This window comes from Lagopus muta, chromosome Z (assembly GCF_023343835.1).
Source record: "Lagopus muta isolate bLagMut1 chromosome Z, bLagMut1 primary, whole genome shotgun sequence".
Taxonomy (NCBI): Eukaryota; Metazoa; Chordata; class Aves; order Galliformes; family Phasianidae; genus Lagopus; species Lagopus muta.
In genome coordinates, this window is record NC_064472.1 from 44,102,860 (window position 1) to 44,125,060 (window position 22,201).

At 42.3% G+C, this 22,201-nt stretch overlaps 1 protein-coding gene and 1 long non-coding RNA gene across 2 annotated transcripts in view; both read right to left on the reverse strand.

The window, feature by feature from the left end:
* Window positions 1–15,044, reverse strand: part of CPLX1 (complexin 1) — a 105,887-nt gene extending 90,843 nt beyond the window's left edge. The window contains exons 1-2 of the mRNA XM_048932232.1: window positions 14,826–15,044; window positions 14,029–14,131 (exon numbers count right to left, since the gene is read on the reverse strand). Coding sequence (XP_048788189.1) covers window positions 14,029–14,059 — 31 coding nt within the window. The 5' untranslated portion in view covers window positions 14,060–14,131; window positions 14,826–15,044. The remainder of the gene's footprint in view (window positions 1–14,028; window positions 14,132–14,825) is intronic.
* Window positions 2,012–14,013, reverse strand: LOC125687258 (uncharacterized). The gene is made up of 3 exons (XR_007374028.1): window positions 10,773–14,013; window positions 9,012–9,091; window positions 2,012–2,375 (listed from the first exon to the last, which is right to left on the reverse strand). It is a non-coding gene; the product is annotated as an uncharacterized LOC125687258 (long non-coding RNA).
* Window positions 15,045–22,201: the final 7,157 nt, after the last annotated feature.

Below are 22,201 nucleotides of genomic sequence, written 5' to 3' on the forward strand. Positions count from 1 at the left end.
GTAGGCACATAGCTGCAAGTGAACAGCAGTGCACAGAAAGATAACAGCACCTTCTGTTCAGTGGTGGATGACTAGAATGCTTTGTCTTTCAATGACACCAGATTTGTTGTTTTACTTCCTCCCTTCCATCACTGTCCTAATAAGAGGTGACAAGGAAGAACAGCATTTCCATGAAACACAGACAGCAGCTTTGACCTGACCAAATAGCATTAGCAAAATGTCATTAGATTCAAGAAAAATACCATATGAACAGCCTGATCCTGGTGCACTCTCCTTGAGAACCTTTCGAAACTCTGTTGTTAAGTGTATTGAATGCTACCTTAGCACCAAAGTAAAAGAAAGAGAGAACATCTTGATAGGAAAGTACATGAAAAGGAGAAAAAAAAAAAAAAGATTGCAGAATAGACCAGTATCCATGTCCTTGTGTGTTAGTTATTGATAAAGGACAGAAAATTAACCATGAAAGTCAATACAAAAGCATAACATAGAAGAGACACAAAAAGTATATGAAATGTTGTGCAAGCATGTCAGATGTTTTCAAATTTCAAATGGCACTCTGACAATTTGAAATCAAATGTAGCTTTCCCCTTGATGTCAGTCAGCTTTGAGTCAAGGCCTTCTAGGGCCTTCAAGGCCCTCAAATTATCACACTGGCTTTTATCTTCTGTGGTATCTGATGAATCCCTCCTGAAGGAGGAAAATATCCCCATGTAGATGAAAAACGCCTCATTCTTACGAAGTGAAGACAGAAGAGTGACATCTTTTTTTTTTTCTTTTTTTTTTTTTAATCTACGTGAGCTGTGCTGGGAGAAGATCTGGCTCTAATGACATAAATGTACTCAGCCATCATGCTGGTATGGTGTTTCTTGCACACTGCTACCTTATGAGCACCTCTCCTCCTTGGTAGAGAAAAGTTAAATGCAAGAAAGTGATTTTCCTGGGCCCTTCTCCTTGAGGCCTTCTCTGATCCCTGAGGGGCATTTTGAAACCTCAAAGTATCCCAGGCCATTTTCCACACAAGTGGATACCTCTTTTCTCAATTGCTGAAGTAAAATGGGAATTCAGGCTGATGAGGACTTTACCCTTCTCGCGCTCTCCAGAAGAGACCTTCCGCTTTTCCATGAGCCCACTTTCAAAGGCTGAAAGAGCCAAAAAGACACACGGTGCACCTCCCTCCTCTTAGAGCTAGTAAACAAATTTGGTGCTGGGTCTCATCTAAAGCTCAGTTTCTGCTGCAGGTATACACCTACAGATATCCACCTAGGCATGCAATTTGGCTCTATGTGTCTTTAGGAGTTAGAAATCTCATTGGATCATTTACCTTCTTGAACTCCATGGGAAGAGAAATTTTATTTCCCAGGTTGTCCTGAACTAACTAGTTTTGTTGTGTCCTGTCAGCTCACAAAAAGCTCTAAGAAAACAGCAGCTGAGGGAACAAATACGACCCTGGCCAATGTTAGTTTCCATTAAGAACAGGCTTTACTACCTGGCTAGTTGTATATTTCTACTGAACTGCCATGTCCTTAGCCTAAAGGATAAATTTTTGACTGTGTCACATGGATTGTTTTCAGCTGAAGTTCAGTCACTCAATATGTACTGTCTTCCTGGATCGCTTATGTGCCCTTCTGATACCTCTGGTGATTCGTTAGAGTATTTGCAGATGCATCAAAATTATAAATAGTGCATGAATATCAACGTGTTTCATGGATTCACTTCAAATAAAACGTAAATCAGGCTGCTGCTTTATTTGCTGACTTAGGGCTTGCACTGAATTTAACATTCATTTTAAATCTTTTATAAATTAGACCAGTACCTTTTTTTTCCTCACCTTGAGATGAACAACTTTTCTTTGAATCACATTCCAGCTGAATGTAATCCATATACTGCCAGCAAAAGCTATTATGAAATGTCTGTCAACTGAAAGCTACTAGAATTAATGCTTGTCATTTAATCCCAACCATAATTTCCAGTTAACAAACAAGGCAAAAAATAAATGACTATCAACTTGTCTTTTTACATCTGCTTTATTCCCAATTGTAACACAGCCAGTCATAATTGAGTTGCAGTTTAATCAACTAAGTGGGCCAACTCATGAGGAAAAGGGAGAAAAAAGGAATAAAAACAAAAAAAGAAGAGAGAATCTAGGTCGTTCTGCTCTTAAATCAACAAAATAGATAATTGCTTCATTCCAAAACATCAGTGCTGCACTTGGGCTATGTTTGAGATCTTATGTAACTAATAATCCCTGAGCTAGCCAGCCTCTCCCTAGGAATGGGCCACAAAGTCCTCTTCCATGTATTTGCAGCAGTGGAGGTGGTCAGATATGATCCATCCTTTTCAGATTGTATATTATTCTCCTTGCACCTGCAAAAAAACTGTAGAAATACTGGTCTTAAGCTGCTGTATGGTGACATATCTCTGCCCAAAAAAGCATGTTTAAAATAGATGTTTAAAATAGTTTTGAAACTTTTGTTATTCTGTATCAGAGTAATGCCCATGAAGGCTCAGGACCTGTAGGAACAGAATCAAGCCCAGGATTTCACTGACTTATCCAGAGATTTTCTCTGTTGATCTAGATTAGCTATTTAATGATGAGCTAAATTGCTGTATTTTAATTAGAAGTAATTTTGTAAGCGTATAAAAAGGACCTAGTATTATAGAGTACAAAGCAAAATGCACTCCCAAGTGAGTCCTAAATAAGTATCAGGCAAATAACCACGTAAGAACCATCAGTAAGACAACTGTTCACAACTGAGAGACAAAAATAATGTGTGTTCTTAAGTCTGGACAGGCAGTTCACAATAGTTGGCTATTGTTGAAGTTAAAATAGCATTGAAACTGACATACCCTGCATTAAAACTTGGGGTGACAACGTGAGATGTGAAGCAGTTAAAACAGTAACATGTCTATCTTCACTTTAGTCATCATCTTCTCTGTGGTTGTGATCAAGAGGATGCATTTCACCACCTATTTTCAAGAAAACACCACCACAGCTGCAAGCACAGCGAAGACCCATGTCTTGAATGAGAGGAACTGCAAACCAGACAGACATAGTCACCTGGAACGTTCAATTGGTTGACTGCTGAAAAGCAAAACCATCCTGTCCTTCTAGCATAGGGCAAGCCACTGTCTCTAACTCAGGACAGCTCCAGCCACAAGACCAAAAAAGATTGCACCTGGACACTGGCTAAGGGAATATGGTGTTCAGACAAATATGAATTGTTCTGGGGTCTCTGCCTGGTAAGAATGCTCCCAGGCAATGCAGTATGATACACAGAAAACTAAGAGGGATGGCACTCTTCCTCTTCTATTCCAGAAGCCAGTATCTTACTATGTGAGTGAGTTTGTTTCCTGTCATCTGCCTGTGTAGCTTTGGTGAAGGCTGTTGTTGGCTACACACTTTTGAAGTAATCACACAGTTTGCAGGAGCCTAGGGTGGGAAATTACCAAGTCATGAGGACAGAACCTCACAGAGCTGCAGGGTACAACTGAGCCCAAGTCATTCAGTCCTGCAAGCAAAACATGCCTCTTTGCTTGGGTGCCAAACTAGCATAAAAACACACTTTTAACATATCTACTGGGGCAGACATCTATTCAAAATTAGGAGGAGATTCCACAGGGACACTTAGCCCTGAAATAATTAATTTCTCATATGAAATGTAAAACAAGAAAATGAACAAATGTGCTGAAAACAACATTACAAAAAAACTTGCCTCCATGTGAACTGCATGTTGAAATAATAGAAATTATTACATAATTTATATATATATATATAATAATGGATATATATATATATATATATATATAATAATAGAAATACAACAGAAATGGAAAAGGAGGTGACAGATAGATTAAAGTGATCTCATTGGGATAGTTTAAAAATGTGATGTATGATTCTGTTCAGCCAGTCAGAATGGCTCACAGTGAGTCCACTTCACCTATACTTTGCCTCTGGTTGAAACTAGATTATTGTGGTCCTTTTCAACTCAGGCTATTCTCTGATGCAGTAATACAACACCAAAGATCCTGATGCCACAGGACATAAGCTACAGTTGGTTCAAACTGCTGTTACTTGAAGTCCAAAATCTCTGCTTGGACCAAAATACCACAGCTAGAAAACTATCCACACGATATATGGAACTCGTTTTACTCAGAAGAAACTTAAATCACTTTAAATTTGAATCTGACAGCTGATTTCAGACCATCTTTGAACGAGTAAGATGATATGAATGGCATTCTTCTCGTCCTCAAACACAGACACAATAAGACTAAAGTTTTCAGAAAGGGGAAATCTAACCACAGCTCTGTGACACCCTCACTCAAGGAGCACACTGGTGACTCCCACTGAATTGGGCTGGACCCCTTGACCATTCAGACACTACCATGTACTGGAATAACATCAAAATGGAGTATAAAAACTAAACCTCTTTTAAAGATGACTTGGTTACCATGAAGCTTCTTATAAATGATCATTCAGAGGCTGTCTGCTCCTACATCTCTGCTATGAAGGTATGAAAGTACTCAGAATAGAAAACAATTTCCTGCCTTACTGGCCCTATCTGTATAGCATGCACAATTATACTGACAAAATTTTTGAAACCCACCTGAGAATCAGTTTCTATTTCTCCCCGCTTTCCCCATCAGTGGGCTTCCCCACCTCCTCTCTTTCGCTAGACAAAAACTCTCTTAATTCCTGACTCAAGTACATTCATGGCCAATTTATTCCCATTATTCTTTTACCGATATTGTCCTTCACCTTAAATAGTTCTTTCACTGCAGTGTTCACCTCTCTCGTGTATTTAGAGAGAGAAGTTGTGTCCCCTCTTAACCTTTTTCTTCAGCATTTTAATGCATCTCCATGCAATTATAATTTTCCCCTTTCATGCTCCTTTTAATCTGTCACTGTGCAGTCTGGCTGACATGGAACAGGAACAGCTGATTTTTAAACTGTGCAGTAAGAAAAATACACAGGAGAAAGTTCAACTGACACAAGAAGAGAGTTTTAAGGATACAGAATGCAGGGGGAAAAAATAAAATAAAAAATGCAGAGACCTGTCTGTCTCTAATATAGGTCAGTCAGAATTTGTCTAAACACTCTCACAAGCAGTTTAATTTCTGGTTAGGACTGTGAACAGACATAGGTAATGCAATGGCAATTTCTGAGCAATTTCTCCCTTTCCCCTTTTTTTTTTTCATTTAAAGAAAAAGAAATCTTTAATGTAAAAATAATTCTGAAGGAAAGTACAAAGAAATCGGTTCATTCACAGGGAATGAAACATTTCACTCAGAGCCACTTATGGATCTCTTTTTTGTTCTTCAATGATGAAACCAACAAAAAAAAAAAATAGCACTAACTTTTGCTGTTCTTTTGGGCTGCCTTATTTGCATGTTTCATCAAAAAATTTAGGAGCTTAAACCAAACACTCAAACCAAATGTTTGAATTCCATGCCAATTACCACCCTACACCTACACCCTACTCTTGAGCAACACTTGGAATTGCACAGTGCTCAAAAGACAACAGAGCAGTCTCACCTGCAACAGTATTGCAGTTGGACAAGAGTACTCTCAGTATTTCAACTGATGTATAACTGATGGGGAAACAAAGATGTTGACAGCTGCAGCTGATTAGGAAAACCGTTTTTTAAAAGAAAGTGAAACAGATTGGATGAAACTCAGCTATTTCCAAAGGCAATAAGAAAACTGCCATGAATTCTCACAGGATGCCTAGGTCCTAAAAATTAATACTGTCATCACCATCAAATACTACAAGCTGGCTCTTTTGTTTTTTTCTTTTTCTGGTGTCAGGGAAGAGTGGCACACATACACTTAATGCCAGAATAAAATAACGGGCTGTCACAGATTAAAAATACAGCTGTTTGGATATGATGTATTTTTCTTGCACAGTCTTTCAAATTTATGCTAAGCCTTTCTCTTCTTGATTGCTGAGAAAATACAAACTAGGTATAAAAGCTTTAAAAAAAAAAAAACAAAAAAAAAACACCCACATTTTAAGGAACTCTTTCCAAATTCCTCTTGCAAATTAAATTCTAACACCTGCATTTTCAAGGAATTTAGCAGGTAACTACACTTCGGACAGGCACTGGAACAGAGACCAAGCAAGCAGATCCCAGCTGCTATCCCTTCAAGGGACATGCAGAAGGTCTCTCAGCATATGCAATAAAATAGTGGAAAGTCATGTTCATCGCAGATGAAAGTCAAGAAAGTCAAGGATAAATAGTCTTGCGAAGAACCAAGAAGCAGAGGAAGGAGTACTAGAACAAAATGGAAAGCTATTGCCTTCTAATGAAGAAGTCAGTGTTCAGGTACCTAGGTCACACTTGACCCTGTTCTGCTCTCAGGATAATGAAACCACAAACTGTTTCCCATATAAGAGAGAGCCATCATCTAACTCAGCAAACAATTGACCTTCCCAAGGACACTCAGTGCTCTCCCACGGATGAGTCCAGCACTTGAGACAATCACATCTCACCAAGCTACCTTAAACACAAGCTTCAAACTTCTGTTCTGCTGGTTAACTTTGCCTGTGCTCAGCATCAGAAAAGAGGTGAATCTAGGGACACAGAGACATGTACAGTTCAGCTTTTTGCCAGCTTAAGCATTGACTCAAATTCCTTTACTGTCCCTTCTCCTTTGTTGTCTGCTTTCCCATTTATTGCTCCCATTCTACCAGTTAATGAGTTATCAAAAAAGCTCCACCATTACAGACTGAAGTGTACAGGTCTGGTTGGGATGGGGTTCTCTCCATACAGTGCTGTTCTTAGGGCTTCTAGGTATAACACCACTTACATCACATTGATATTTTATCTATTGCTGAACAGTGCTGGCACAAAATCAAGGCTATCTCCAACACCCCTAAAGTTAGTAGGTGAGGAGGGACAAGAGGTGGAAGGGAAACACAAGTGGGACAGGTGGCCTAAACTGTCAAAAATGATATTCCATACTGTATGACATCACACTCAGCAATAAAAGCTGGGTAAGGAGAAGTAGAAAACCTTATGAATACATCTGTCCTCCCAACAACTGCTACACACACTGAGACCCCCCTTCTCAAGACGTGGCCAAATATCACTTGTTGATGGAAAGAGAGAATAATTGTTTCTCTTTGCTCTCACATGGCCTTTGATTGTTTTTTTCTTTTTTAAATTATCCTCAAATCAACACGTGAGCCTTTTGGTTTTGGCATCACATTTTCCCCCATCCCAACTTCAGTTGAGGATGGAGAATGAGAGAGCAGTGTAGCCACCAGACTACCACACTGGGTTTCTTCATTCCTTTCATTATATTCCACAGAAGATGGGCACCGCCCTTTCAATCCTGAATTCCTGTTGTTGTTGCATGTATGACATTCCTGCAAGGTCAATAATCTCTGCAAATAAGCTGCAAGATTCAACTTATGCTGCAGAACAATAAGTAGATGCTAAGCAGCTTCATTCTTGTACGTACAGAAAAATTCAAATTTCAGTAAGATGAACATCAGAAAGTAGATTAAATTTACTTGTTTGTACTAATGCTTTTATGCAGTGACAGTGTCTGATTTGAATCAGTTCATTTAAAACTGCACAAAAAATCAATTATTGAATTGCACAGTATGATCATTGATTTGCTCCTAGTAGAGAGACACACAATTTGCTTAAGCTATTTTGTCTCTAATATGCACTGTGATTCATACCAATGATAGGAAGATCACTAGTAACCTCAACCATGCCTGTAATTACAGCTGTTACCTTAGCAAACCACATGATCATCCACTCAGCAACCTGTGGAAATTCTCAGTCTTCTCAGCCATGCCCTATACCGCTCACCAACCTGCTGTAGACAGAACTGACTATAACTAAGCTTTTGCAACTAAGCTGTAGGTGAGACAATAAGACAGCAACCAAGACAGTTCTCAAAGCCACATCTTAGCTAATGATCTATATTTTGTGCAGCCTTAAGCAAGCACTTGACCCCAGCACATGTAATTAGCACACAGAGGTAGTGAAGAATTGCAGCCTCCCAAAAGCATTCAAGGCAGACTGCTCTCTGCCTTATCACTGGAAGAGAACAGCGCTTATAAGAGATACAGTATGCTTCATCTACAACTCTTAGAAGTGGGAGAAGAAAATTCAGCAGTATTGAGGACTCATGTCCCATCACTCTGAAAACTATATTCCTTCTCTAAATGCCTGAAAAACTGTTGGATTTCCATCCTGGAGGCTACTAAAACTTGTATCTGAACTTCTTGCTCCCCAAGGATCAACACAAAGACAAAATTGTGGCTTGCATTTCAAAGTCTGTTGTTACCAGGACAGCCTGAAGAAGTGTAAAACGTCATTGGCTGGACTCCCACCCATCTCCACATCTGCTTCTGCAGCATAGGCCAAAAATTCAGCACTGACAAACTCAAGTTGTGCCAAAAGTATTCAGTTGGTAATAAAGCCCCACACTCCGTAGGTCTCCAGGATAGCCAACTTTCATTATGAAAGATGCAATAAAAGAAAGTCAGAAAGATTCAGATGTATGGCAATGAACGTTTAAATGAAAAGTATGCAGAACTTCTGTCAAAGAGGACAGCTTTGAGGAAGCATGTTTAGTTCATCATTCTAGATGAATTCCCTAATGCATATGAAGTTTCCTCATTTTCTCCATCTCTGTGAGAGAAAACTTCTTGATTACCCATGTCACTCTTCTCCAAGCTGGCTCTTGGCAAGCAGATGTTCACTCCTAGTTAAGCTCTTCGTGGCACATCTTCTACAGATCAGCAGGCCAAAGGCTGCTCATTTTGTGTAAGGAAACTAAGTGAGCACGTACTCTGTACAATTTTACAAATAAGGCAAACAGAAGTAAGATAGAATAGGAGCATTTATATGATTTTAAAATCAACTGACCCAACAGAAGTAAGCAAATATAAGATAAATTTTCCTGAAGAAAGGCACAAGAAAGGACTTTGCTAGTATTTATTTTTCTAATTTGGATTATAGATGAAATAAGTCAACTGGCCCCGACTTACATAGTTTCATCAGATCATCTCCACAGCCAATGATTTGCTTCCTTGAGAAACTTCTTTCTCCTTGGTTTTAATGGGAATTCCTGAAGAAAAAATGTCTATAGATTACCACGGAAGGATCTGGCACCAAGAAAAATGAACAAGGAAGATTCTTATCTGCTATAGATTAAAAGGCCTTAAACAAATACAGCATCTATGTTTGCTTTGTTTTTCTGTTGCCCCCATCTCAGCAACAGACATCATGACTGCATTCAGCATAATCCAATTCCTTGAAGAAAATATCTTTGCCAGCAGTATGCATTAAAAAAATCCAATAATACCATCCCTTCTGAAAAATGTATCCATCAGATATCAATGCTACCTCTTCATCTTCAAAATGTCATTAAAATGCATGTAGTCAAAACATTAGACAAAGAAAAAAGGATCTAGAAAACAGTGGATCAACAGCACAATCACATTACAGACTGAAGTTGCAGCCTTCATCTCATGCATTTACTCACTTAACAATTCAGAAGTTGAGAACAAAGGCAGTTGGGCCCCCAGCACTCACCAAGTGCCAGAGTGTGGTGGAGGTCTCCTGCTGAGATTCTCCTGGAAGCATCTGGCAGCAAAACAATATACCTCATGTGTCACATATCTCAAGGATTACAGGCAAAGGAGACCCCAGCTGTGAATACCAGCACTATGTCTAGGTGCTACAACTTGCAGTTCTGCATTGCAATTTCAATCCCACTCCAGGACCAAACATTAACATAAGCAATGGAGCTCATCCTAAGTGATGCATGAGGTCCCAGAGCAGGAGAGGCTCAGCAGAGAACTACAAATGTGAGAGAAAAGCTGAGTTGGAGAAGACAGAAACCACTGTGCCTGTTTTATGCTCTGTGCCACCCTGGACAGATATGTGTTGTCTTTCACAGTGCTCAATCTTATTGACATCTACAGGGCGAATCAAGGATTTGATCTGCCTATCACAAACTAGTAAAGTCCAGCAGCAAAGCATGCATTTCAGAAGCTTCAGAGAAAGAAGCTGCTAAGATGTTGTTAAACACCAATAGTTTCCATCCAGGCTTAGCTGCCCTTTGCACACTCATATCTTTACAAATACAAGCATAGCATAGGGCCTGCTTTTTCAGAGCTTTTGGGCAGTGACTTAAATCCCATTATCTTTGGGAGGGTTTAAATCTCTGCCTACCTTCAAGAACAAGAGGATTCCTGCTTGACTGAGATCTATGATATACATAATGGAACCAAAGCAGCAGCTGGGGGACAGAAAGCAGTCAGTCCCACCTGCTGACATATTCCAGATGGCGATCTGCTTGCATTTGTTTTCTGCCTACTGTATTTTAGGAATCCTTATGAACAAATTTCCACTGAATCTTGATGGATAAAGAATTCAATGCCAAGCAGTAGTCCTCTCTGTACGCTGCTGCCAATAAAACTGAAATGTCTGTAATACAGCCCAGTGAATGTCTAATCAGAAACACGAGTGTGCTCTTTTTCCTTCATGGGGCTTAAACAGTGATTTCAAGGGATTAGGACAGTATGAAGAAAGAATTTAGACAGTACCCTTTACATGCATCATGATATGAAATATGTTATGTGACTATTACAGAGGCTGACATTAGGAGAAGTCATCATTAAGGATAGGCATAGCAGTTACATGTTTCTTCTGTCTGCTGATAAAAGGAGCACGCTAAAAGGGGCCAGCAGTACATCATATAAAGCAGAGTAAGAGCTATTCTGGCAGCCGTGTAATTTCCTTACCTTCATAGCTTCTCAACCTGTATGGTGATATTTGTGAAATCTGCCTCACTCTTCCTTGGGCTTCCCCTTCTCTTTTCTTTAAGAAAATGCCTAAGTCCCTTGACCCTCAAGACTTCCCGTAAAAGGAGGTGGCAAAGCAAAGCTTAATGAGAGTTAGCATCTGTTCTCCTTCAATCCATTTTCTCTGTTTGTCCAGTCCACAGTCATAGAGGAAGTGAGCCAATGCAGTGTGACTAGCGGTCAGGTATTAAAGCATCCCTTACTTTCACATAACCAGTGCAAAGGTAAGCGATGTTCATTGAAAAATACCATAGTTATATTCTTCCTGGGACTGTATTAGGTCTTTCGCTGCCAACATTTTCCTGAGAAGTCATACATCTTGGCCTATAAATCAAGATGACAGTGATACAGAGTTCTGATTTGTCTTGCTAAAGAACACTCCTAATGTGAAATGCAATCATGCAACCACGCTGGTTATATTCACTTAGTGAATTGTCACAGAATCAGATAAATGACCAAGAGACATCTGTGTCAATATCAGTTGGTGTGGCATGGATCTGGCTATGGGCAGAGGTAAAAATACCTTTTTGCTGTCATTGGCACTTCTCTGGCAGAAGCAGTAATTTTAAGCTCTCAAGTTTCCCCTTGTTGTTTTCTTCTTGTCATCCCACACAGCAAATCAGAATCATGACTGCATTTCAAATCTGTGGTGCCTGCACTGCAACATACACAGCACAAGGGGGGACTTTCTATAGAGGGCAGTGAAATGTCCTGAGTGGAGAAAAAAATAAAAATGCCATAGAAACCAGCTGGCCAAGTGAGGTAATATTTTGTAGTGCTTTACTGGACCACAGCTCCCACTGCTGATGAGAGGGTCAGGAATTTTACGTTGAAGGGGCAAGAATTTGCAAAGACATTTCAAGCCTGCTAACAACCAGGCAATGACTGCTGCCAAGACTAGCAGCAAAATCCCAGTGCTGGCAGCACAACAGAGGAGAGATCTCCACTGCACAGACAGAGCAAGCTTCTGCAGACCCCCTTTAACTACAAGTCAGGGAATAAATATATTCTGCTTCAGAATAACCTGTCAAACTAATTTAACATAACCCCAATCCTCTGGAGTCACACAGACTCCCAAACTCCTACACTACACAACATAACTGCCTTTTCTTTCTTGTTAACTCACCTCAATCTCTTTCCAAAACACCTTCCTGTTTTCTACCCCTCTGATGAGCAAAGCTCCGGGGAAATGCATATCTGATTGTCTCATGCCACTAGAGACCCAGGAAACATGTTCAGAGATTGCTTCAAAGACAGGAGAACTCCCAGAAGGATCATGATTGCATCAGTTGTGGCTTTACCACTGGATGGGAAAACGGTGTCCAAAAGCACCTTAACTTTCTCTATTATATATCTGCCCTGGAAGTAACTATTTTCCCTCTTCAAAACCATTTCTAAGTTAAAAATACATCTCTGCATAATGAATGAACATTTCCTGTTTTTTACTAGTCTGCAGAGCCTTCTCCTCTATCCAGCAAGGGGCAAATGCCAGGCACAGCTTGCTAATATACTATGTCATCTGGCAGAAAAGCTGGCGCCCTGGGCAGCATTTTGCTGGAGACATGAGATACTTAGGCTCCACCAGCAGATCCTTTCTGAACTTGACTTCTCAGCATCTTCTGTTATAATGCAAATCCTGACCCTGGCATGCAGGATTATGTTAGAATGAATGCCTGCCCAGATTAAATGCTATTTGGTGCAAGCACGCACTGCTCCCTACTTCAGCTAGTCACTACCCCACAGTGAGACCATGCACCTCAGCTGTTACTCCACTGCTGCAGCCCTCCACCCCTTGCCTTTAACTGCAGTCTACAAGCAGTTATTTCTCTTCAGTGGGCTGTCTGATCTCCAGCTGCACAGGTTGGATTTTCCATGCAGATCCCAGTTCACTTCCATGTAAGCAGCCTTACAGTGTAGATAACCTGTGTAAAACCTCCTCTCCTCAGGAGTATTTGTCCTTCAAACAGGCACAAACAGTGATGAAATGCAACACCGCTACCATAGGAACATTTATTTTCTCATATAGGATCTAGTTCAATCACACAAAATAGCAGGATATGAAGATACTTTTCTTCATATTTGGCCTTGACATTCAAAACACCACAGTGAAAACTTGGGATATCACTCTGTCCTTAATTATGAGATTTTGCTCCGTTGCGAGAAAACAGTTCATCCCTTGCAAAAATGAAAAAAAACATTTCCATGCCACAGAAAACTGTCCTGCAGTAAATGTCTCTACCATGTACTGCAGCATATGGTATCAGTAACACTATGCATGAGACATCCTCTCAGTCCCATGGCTACAGTTTAACCAAAGGAAAATTAATGGAAAATGCACACATCAGTTAGAGTAAAAAAGAGAGAATGATCAGAAACATCTCGTGGGCCAAACACTTTCCACTGGCAGCCTGTATTCAGTATCATCCCAATGACAATTTCACTTTGTATGAACATTTGGGACAAGCAGACCAGCAAGGCAATGCAACTGTGGCAGAAAAAAGAAATCTCACTCCCAAACACTTTTGTATTGTTTTCCATTTCTCTCCCCACACTGCTGCCTTTTCTTCCCACCATTAGGTTAAAGCGAGTCCTCCTCACACATGGAAGGAAATATATTAAAACCATATTAAAGATCTGTCCCATAACTACATTGGTTGTGAGGGAATACCTTATTTTTTCCTGGGAATAACTTATTTTTTATTGCAGCAATATTATTAACAAACATCACTTCCCAAATGCTAGATCACAGAAACCAAATTTCTCTGCAGTGGCTATTGGTCAGTGTCTACCCAAAGTTCAGGGGAAGGATGGAGGAGAAGCTCCCTCACAAAGGCAGACGTCACTCTTTGGGAGTCCCCTGATTAAATCTGCCTGCTGTCCTTGCCACTGCTGCCTCACAAAGCAAGACAGGAGGTATGCGTGGTACAGCAGGACACAGCTGGTAGGTTCCCAGCACCGCCCAGGTACTTCCAGCACATCTGCCGTGGGGCTTCGGTGTCTGCTTGTTGCTGCCCTCTCCTGCTCAGATTCTTCCAGCACTTTGCTTTGGGATCACGAATCTGGCTGGCATGTCCCTCTGCAGCCACCAAATAGTTCTCCCGGTCACAGCCCCACCGGAGGCTCCCAGCGGTCCATCACGTCTTATACCGAGGGGGAAAGGACGATGCGACCCCCCCCACGTGCCGGCCGTACTTACCTCCTAAAGCTTGCTTCATCACAAAATCCATGACGATGGCTCAGGGGCGCAGCCCAGCTTCACACCTCGCATGCACAGAGTCCGGCAATCGGCGGCGGGCAGCCTGCGGGGAGGGCACAGACACGAGAAGAGCGGTTTCTCCCGGAGGAAAAACGGCGGCTCTTTGCTCCCTCCTTCCCCCCCGCCCTTCTTCCCTGCCAAGTTTCCAGCCGCCGTCCCTCGGACCCCGGCTCTACAGGACAAGGCAGGGGAATGCCAAGCAGTGCGGGGGTGAAGGCAAGAGGGCAGGGGAGCGGCGGTGGCCCGAGAGGCCGGGTGGCCGGTAGCGCGCCCGCAGGCAGCCGGACGAGAAAGCGTTAAAGCTCCGAACTTTCCCTCTTCCCCGCCCGCACCTCCCGCCACCTGGCTTTCCGGAGGGGGCATTTGAAGGTGAAACGCTCCGCGTGTGCCTGGCGGGGCGAGCGGGTAAGACGCGCGGCGGGGATGCAGCCGTGGCGGTGGGACGCGGGGCTGCGATACTTCTCCGCCGGGGATCCCAGCGCATCGCCAGAATCTCCCTGGGAGATGCCCTGCCGAAGCTGGGGACCGACCGACGGCGGGTGCAGCGCGGTATCCCCTCCGCGCAGCCAGCTGTCTCCCTCCGCTGGTCCCGGCGCCGGCTCCCCGGTGCCATGAGGGCTGCACCGACCGCCGCGTGCCCACAGCCGCCTCTCCTCGCTGCTCTCCCTCACGCTGCCAGCACGCAACCCTTCGGCACAGCACAACACGGCACCCTCCGTCCCGCCCCGCGCCTGTACCTCGCTGGCTACGCGGGTGCTGTGCGGTGCTGGACAGGTGCTGCGGGTCGTTCTGCCGCTAGCGGCTCCGTCTGGCGCCCATGTGCCAGCGGGCAAGTTGCGGACGAGGAGTGGAGGAGAGCGAATGACTCCGGAGCTTCTCCCTACTTTTCCCCCGCGCTCCTCTTTTTATCACGGGATTTCCGGACCATCCCACCTACACGGTCCCTCCTTCCTCCTCCCCCCGCTGCAGAAGCCGGGCTCTCGCCCTCCCCCTGCTTCCCGCTCCCCCGCCCCTTCCCCGCACCGCCCTCGCCCCTCGGCGCTCGCCGCGGAGAAGGTCCTCGGCGCTGCTAGCCCCGCGGACGGATGCGCGAGTCCATGTGTGTATCCCTGCCCCAATCCCCGCTGTCTGCGTGCGCCCGGATCCCTGTCGCTTCGCCTGGCGGAGATAGGGGAGGGATTAGCCCGCTGCTGTATTTTGCCACTGCTTCCTTGCTTATCCTCAGGACTGTGGGGAAAAGTCTGCAAATACGCCCTCCTGCAAAAGGTGGGAAAATGTGGGAGCGATCCGCGTCTTCCGCTCTGGGTCATTCCCGGACATCCCCTAGGTCCTGGAAAGAGTTACAGGCCGCGAAGAAAATAGGGAGGGAGCAGTGCCTCGTCCTCTCTTCTCCTTCGGCTTGGATTGTATCGTGGCCGGAGGGATCGCCGGCTGAGCTCTCCGTTCCCTCCCTATCCAGATCCGTCTGTATCCCAAGAGAAGATGGGGGGAGGGCGGGTGCAAGGAGGGGAGGAGAAGGACCCTCCTCCGTGCGGTCGCCTGCTGAAGAGCGTGAAGGCTGCGGTCCGCTGTCCATCCCGGGTTCGGGACGGATTTTGAAGAAGAGGAAAGAACGGTGCTCCAAGCAGAGTAATACCCAACCCCGGGCACAGGGCATGCCGACAGCCCTCTCGGGGTTGGATGGAGAGGGCATGAGTTCTACAGCGGATCGGGCCTCCTGTCACCAGCCCGAAAGGTGGGATTCTACCGTTGGTGCAACCCCTATAGAGCCGAAGTGATCGGGGGAGGACGGGGACTGTAGAAAGGGGAGCCCGAGCCGGGGGAGTGGCGCGATGGAGTGATCAGTACACGGTAAAATAGTCTCGCGGGTTGATTTTGTCCGAAGGTCAGGGAGAGCCTCGCGGGGAAAGGCAAGCAGGTCTGGCAGGCACAGCAGACTAAGAGCCTGCTTACAGTGCAGTGATGCTGGCTACCGTAGCTTCTCGGTGTCTGCTGCAGGCACAGCAAGGCATACTTCAGTGCTCAAGACAGCATCTTCCCACCTGGGTCTGACCCAGATTGCTCTCAGAAAGTCATGTCTTAGACAGACCCTAATATCAACCTAGGAAGCTCAGCTGGATAGAGATGTGCTTTGCTTTTACTGACAGTCTTCAGAAAAGTAAAAAATAATAACAAGCAAGGATGGGGTAAACAAGTAAACAATCCCTCTTGCTTTAATCCCTAACTTACCTCCAAAGGTGCTTTATGGTAGTCTGGTCCCCAAACTGTGCCTACTTTTTCCAGATGATACAGCTGCCAGAGAAACCCAGAACACATGAATCATGGCACCCACCACTACAAAGTCCATTTTTCATCATAAGAACTAGTCACCAGACTATAAACCTCAGTGAGACACAGATACTCTCAGCTTCAGGACTTCTCTGCTACCCCAAGTATCAGCTTCCATGCAACTCTCAACTCTCACACGATGTACCTTTACAACAAAAACTCAAATGCTTGTAAGCCTGATTTTGGTGTCTTCTGTTCAGAAGGCACTCTAACCTAGCAGTCAGGAAAGATCCCACCAATACTCTCACCATCACTACACAGGTTTCAAACACTGAGACAAGGAAGGGCATAGTAAAAAAGAGGTGATGTAGTTCATAGAACTTTGCCTAACGGATTCAGAAAGAATTCTGGAGAACACTTTTGCTTCTGAAATGGAACAGAGTAGGCCTGACACAACTTTTCCACAGTATTCTGAGTGGACTTTGGGGGATCTGATATGTGATTTATCAGAGATGCATGACTTTCTCTATAGTATAAATAACAGCTTGCCCAGCCATAGCAATGATAAGAGCAGTGCTCCATGTATTTTCTTTCTGATGGCATATTCCACGGCCATAACTTTTTATGAATGTGAAGCTGGCAGTAGTGCAGTTTGATAGTATGTTCAGTGGACGAGAACGAACCGCAGAAACAGCAGTGTTTATCCGGTCAGCGGAAGGACGCAGACGCAGGCTCTGTATCAGCGCCACGGACAGAGGAGCGCCACTGCCTCTGGGACAAAATTTGTTCTGCTCTGCGCTGTGACTGATTCACACCGCGCTCCCGATTTTGCCGCAGTCTGTTTCTTTCCTTGCAGAATCAGAGTACGAGGCACCCACTCTGCTATGTCATCTGGTGCAGATGAAGGACATGGAAAATTAACGACAAAATTCTCCATGGAACTTTATCTTTAGAACTCAGGCTTCTTGGTTACCAGCTGGAAATCCATCAGTCTATGGATGTCACTTCAAGGAGGTGGAGTAAGCTGATAATCAGTTATGGCCACATTCCTCATATTATATGAGGAACACACACATATATAAATAGAATATATAGCTGATATGGATCCCTAAAAAAAGGATAAGTCTATTTCAGGGACAAAAAGAAAAAAAAAAAGTTTCAAGACATTTAATCTCAACATCTTTAAATGAAATCTTTGATTATTCAATTCCATATGGTGTTTGACTGCTAAATTGAAATGAATAAAAACAGTATTATTAAGAAAGCTCACAAATCATTTATGAAGGTTACAGAAAATAGTTGACTACGCCTTGCCTTGCCTTGCCTTGCCTTGCATTCCCATTCCCTTCCCTCCCATTCCCATTCCTATTCCTATTCCCCTCCCCTCCCCTCCTCTCCCCTTTCCCTCTTCCCCCTTCCTCCTTCCCAATTCTGTCTTCCCTTTTCCCTCTTCCCACTTCCCACTTCCTTTTTTTTCCTTTCCTTTTTTCTTTTTCCACCTTGCTCTCAGTTCACAGCGGTATAACTGCTGCACTGTTAAGTACACTGCAGGAAGCTCCTGGTCAGTGGCAAGATGATTAGCTAGTGGCAAAATGATCGATAGCTGCTGAGACAGAAGAGTTGGACAGTTGCTAAGTGTAGTTTGTGCATTGCAGCTCCAGACCCTCCAGCTGTTTAGCTCACTGAACACAAACATGCTGTATGTTCCTGCTTGCTCTTGAGCTGTCAATTGAGGCTGCTTGTCAAAACATTTCAAAGTTCAAGCAATTTTTCACTTCAAAAATATTGCTTTGTTTATTGTTGTCCACTCAACGTACAGCAAATATTACATTCTTTATTTTCCAACCAAATAGAAAAACATATATACTTTATCTTGTAAGTAGTACTTTCCCTGTAAGTCAAAATTATGAGAGGACTCCTCAACAATTTCTGCTAGCTCTGGAGAAAAAGACACTTCAGATTTCTAGGTAAGTATTTGCTACAGGTATCACAGAAACATTTTTTAGGTGCTATGCTTATAAAACCTGAATTAAAGATGTATTGCCCTGCCTTCCTTACATGCATAAACAGGCCTGCATATTAGGCCTCCTTGTTGGGCAACCACTGACAATTTCAATCTACTTGGCTGGTGGTTTCTTATCTGTTCCAGTTGTCCCTGTAGCTCTGTCTCTTTTTCTGTGTTCTACCCTTTCTCCAGACAAGACCTCTGCCTCCTATCTTGTCAGGCAGATTAAGAGTTGTGCCTCAGTAGGGCTGTGATGCCTGCAGATAAGCACAGTGCTGTAAGGGTCCTGTAGATTCCAGCTTTACAGCTCTATATTATAAGATTTCTTTTGCAGGCAGAATTTGGCCCAAAGCTGAGGATCCATTTAAATTATTCTGATGATCTACTCAGAGCATATCAGACTTTTGTTATGAGATTAGTATTTGGGTTTTTTTTACAGAAATTTTTAAATTCAGCAAATAAGAGTAATCCAAATCTGTATGTTTTACCAAAATGTGCCAGTTTATGTGTAAGAATAAAGCCAAGAAATCTAAAGAAAATATTTTGACTTACTTGTATACTGTTAAGATATGGCAAAGAAATGCTACACTTTTTTCTTCAGTTTTCCTGGGCTTCTCTGGCAAAGCAAGTCTGTATCAAAATGAAACATTTCACCATATTAGAGCAGCTCTTCTTTTCACGTTATATTTTCCTTTGTTGTTCCAATTTTGACTGGAATCAAGATTCATCAAGCATACTTTAGAACAGAATTTCCATTTTTGCCAGCTAGATCTATGCTTAGCATTCAGTCATTACTCTTCTTTTTGGCAAAGGAAAGAAACAGAGGGAAACAGCATGCTCAGCTGAGACTCTAGATGGTAACAGATGCTGTGACCCATAGTTCCCCAACGGTTTAGAGAAAGCAGCCCCAAGTTTGAGATCAGCTTGAAAGGGAGCCATTCAGATCAGTAGGTATAATTTCCCAACCCACAACAAACATTTTAATTGTTTGTTATTTTTACTTTCCCTCAGGCATCCTTAGATACTTCAGATACTTTTAGCACAATTACTCTTAGGTGTGAGTGAGATGCTGGCCAATTCAGCTGTTACTACATTTTGCTGTTTACATGCATATGTCTCCAAACAGACCATAATAACAAGATATGGTACAACATACTGAACTCATGAGTCTTCATACCTTCCTGTTTCAGTCTTGATCTTTGTTTTCACACAACACCACTTCAATAAGGAACATAAGCATGGGATAAAGAAATCTGCTAGGGAGAGATATTTGCTGTGTCAGGATGAAAGAAATAGCAGCAGCTGCAAATAACAAGTCTGTATAATCCACAAAAAGTATATTTACATACACATTTCACCACAGAATAATTTGTGTCCTCAGCAGAACCATAAGAGTTGGCTTTTTAATTCATATAAATAAACAAATCCAATAAATTTATTGCATGCTTTTACTGCCGTGGTATTTCTTTCATTCGTTCTTTCAGTGTTAGACAATTACAGCTCCATTGGTGTTGTAGGAACAAGGTTACATGAAGGTAGAAATCCTAGAAACTATACCTTCACAATGTACAACCAAACTTGAAGTCCATGCAATGAGGAGTACCATCTACAAGGGCAGCCACAGCCTGGTACAACTAACTAAACTTTCATCAAATTCTTTCCAAGAGGCTCCAACAATATCCACAAATATCCTTTTGCCTGAGTCATCTTTGTCTTGTCAGCTTATGATATATGTTTTCATCTTTATTTTTTTCTGAGTATGTGATATTTTTTGAGACCTCTTCACTCTCCCAACAAGACTGTAAGTTTGTATGCCTCTACTCTTTCTCTGAAGGTGTCCCCATGTGCCGACAAATGAAGATGGAGCTAAAACATTTAATTCAGGCTTAATTCATTTCTCAGTAGTGTGATTTTTACATCAGATTTACTAGGTCTATTACATTATTTCTTTATTTTCTTGTGGCATAGCAACAAGCAAATCAGACCTCAGAAATGTATCCTGACTCTGTGATAGCTTTTATAGTTAAAATAGATCCAAAAAAGAGCTGACTTTTGGATTCTTTCCATTTCCACGTTCTTCCCGTGCCCAGTGCATGTAAATAAAAAGGAAAAGAAAAAATTTTGGCTGTACTGTATTGATTCCACATCTGTGGAATGCATCAGCTGTGAATCTATTAAACTATCATGAAACGGATGGCTGACTACTGACTAGAAGAAATAATATTTCCGTAGACATTAAAAAAAAAAATCTAAAAGTCTTTAAATCTGAATGAGTTGAGTATTAGAAAAGAATGGCCAAAACACAGATCCCAGTTTCAGCAAAAGCATTACAGAAGGTTTTTTACTTAAGGACCTCCTTAGGCTACACTGAAAAAACTGGATGTAAGTGCATATTTTCATTAAAGCACATGTGTAGATGCTTTGCTGAATCCAAATTAGCTTTTGTAGACATGAACATCTCAACCAATGAGTTTCCCTGAATACAAATGATGTGATTCAGAAACATGATCTGTCAGCATAACTCTTACCCTAGGCCTTCTTTCATGATCAGTCCTTGCTAAAATTAGTTACAGAGTAAATGAGAAAATGCACTGTGTTCGGTGAATTTTCAGGAGATGCAAATATATAGATGGAGATGTTCTATGTTGAGGGTCAAAGCATTTCAGGATACAATGACTTGAATGCTTAATCACTAATGTGCCTGAATCTCTGTGAAATAAAAGCATTGTTCCATATATTTGTCTGCCTTTTAATTCCACATTACTTGCCACTAATTAGTTACGTGCCTTTTCTCATCTAATCTCCTTTTGTAAAATCTAATCATAAAATAACAGCATTTATCAAATACACAAAGCCAGCTGATGCCTATCAACCAAAGCAGATAATTATTCTTGCGGATAAAAATGAATGCCTATCTGAAAGCTCTCCCTTCCTGCAGATAACAGAATGAGATAATTTACGCACTTTTCGAAATGACCTATGATGCTGGGGAAGGGCTGGGGAAGCTCAGCTGGAGAGACTTGGTTCATATTGCACTCATGCTTGGCCCATGCAGAACTAAAAAATTAATATTCTAAACAAGTTTCAGCAACCATACAGAAAATTTTGTTTTCTATTTATAATTATTTCTTATCCAGGTTTCCAATCTTCCTGGTAATGGTGGCAAATTCCCTTCTGGATCTTCCTCTACAAATTATTTGTTGTTTCACTTCCACTCTATCTGTACCACTGTTACACTTTGGGCTAAATCACTCACTTCCTTTGGAGAGTTTTCTGCTTCAGCATTGTAGTCAGATAGGGACAACTGTACAAATAATGTGTTAGGAGTCGGTGGTTAAGCATACCCTAAAGCAACCTAACTGAAAAACAGCTGTAGCTTGATGCAGAGTCCCACAGAATAAGAAGGAGCCAAAGTCTTTTTAGTTTATAGAGTCCATACAATCCACTGTATGAACCATTGTACGAAACCATTTGCATGGTTACATTAATCTGTCTACTCTCTATTTTTTGAATCATTAACAATGATGTCATATAACCTAGGAGTAAAAGTCTCAGAAATAAAGAGTTTTGATGAATTTCATGGAAATTTGTGTATAGATAGAGAAGGAGACTGATATCTCCCTCACTACAATCTCCTTTTGATAGCTGAAGGTATGAGGTCATCCTTCAGCCCCTTTTTCCCCAGACTAAACAATATGAGTTCCCTCAGCAAGACTTCCTGTAAGATTTGTTTTCTAGTCCTTCATCGGCTTTATTGCTCATCTCTGTACACATTTGAGCAATTCAATATCCTTCCAGTAGTGGGAGTCTGAAAACTTAACACAGATATTTAAGGTGCAG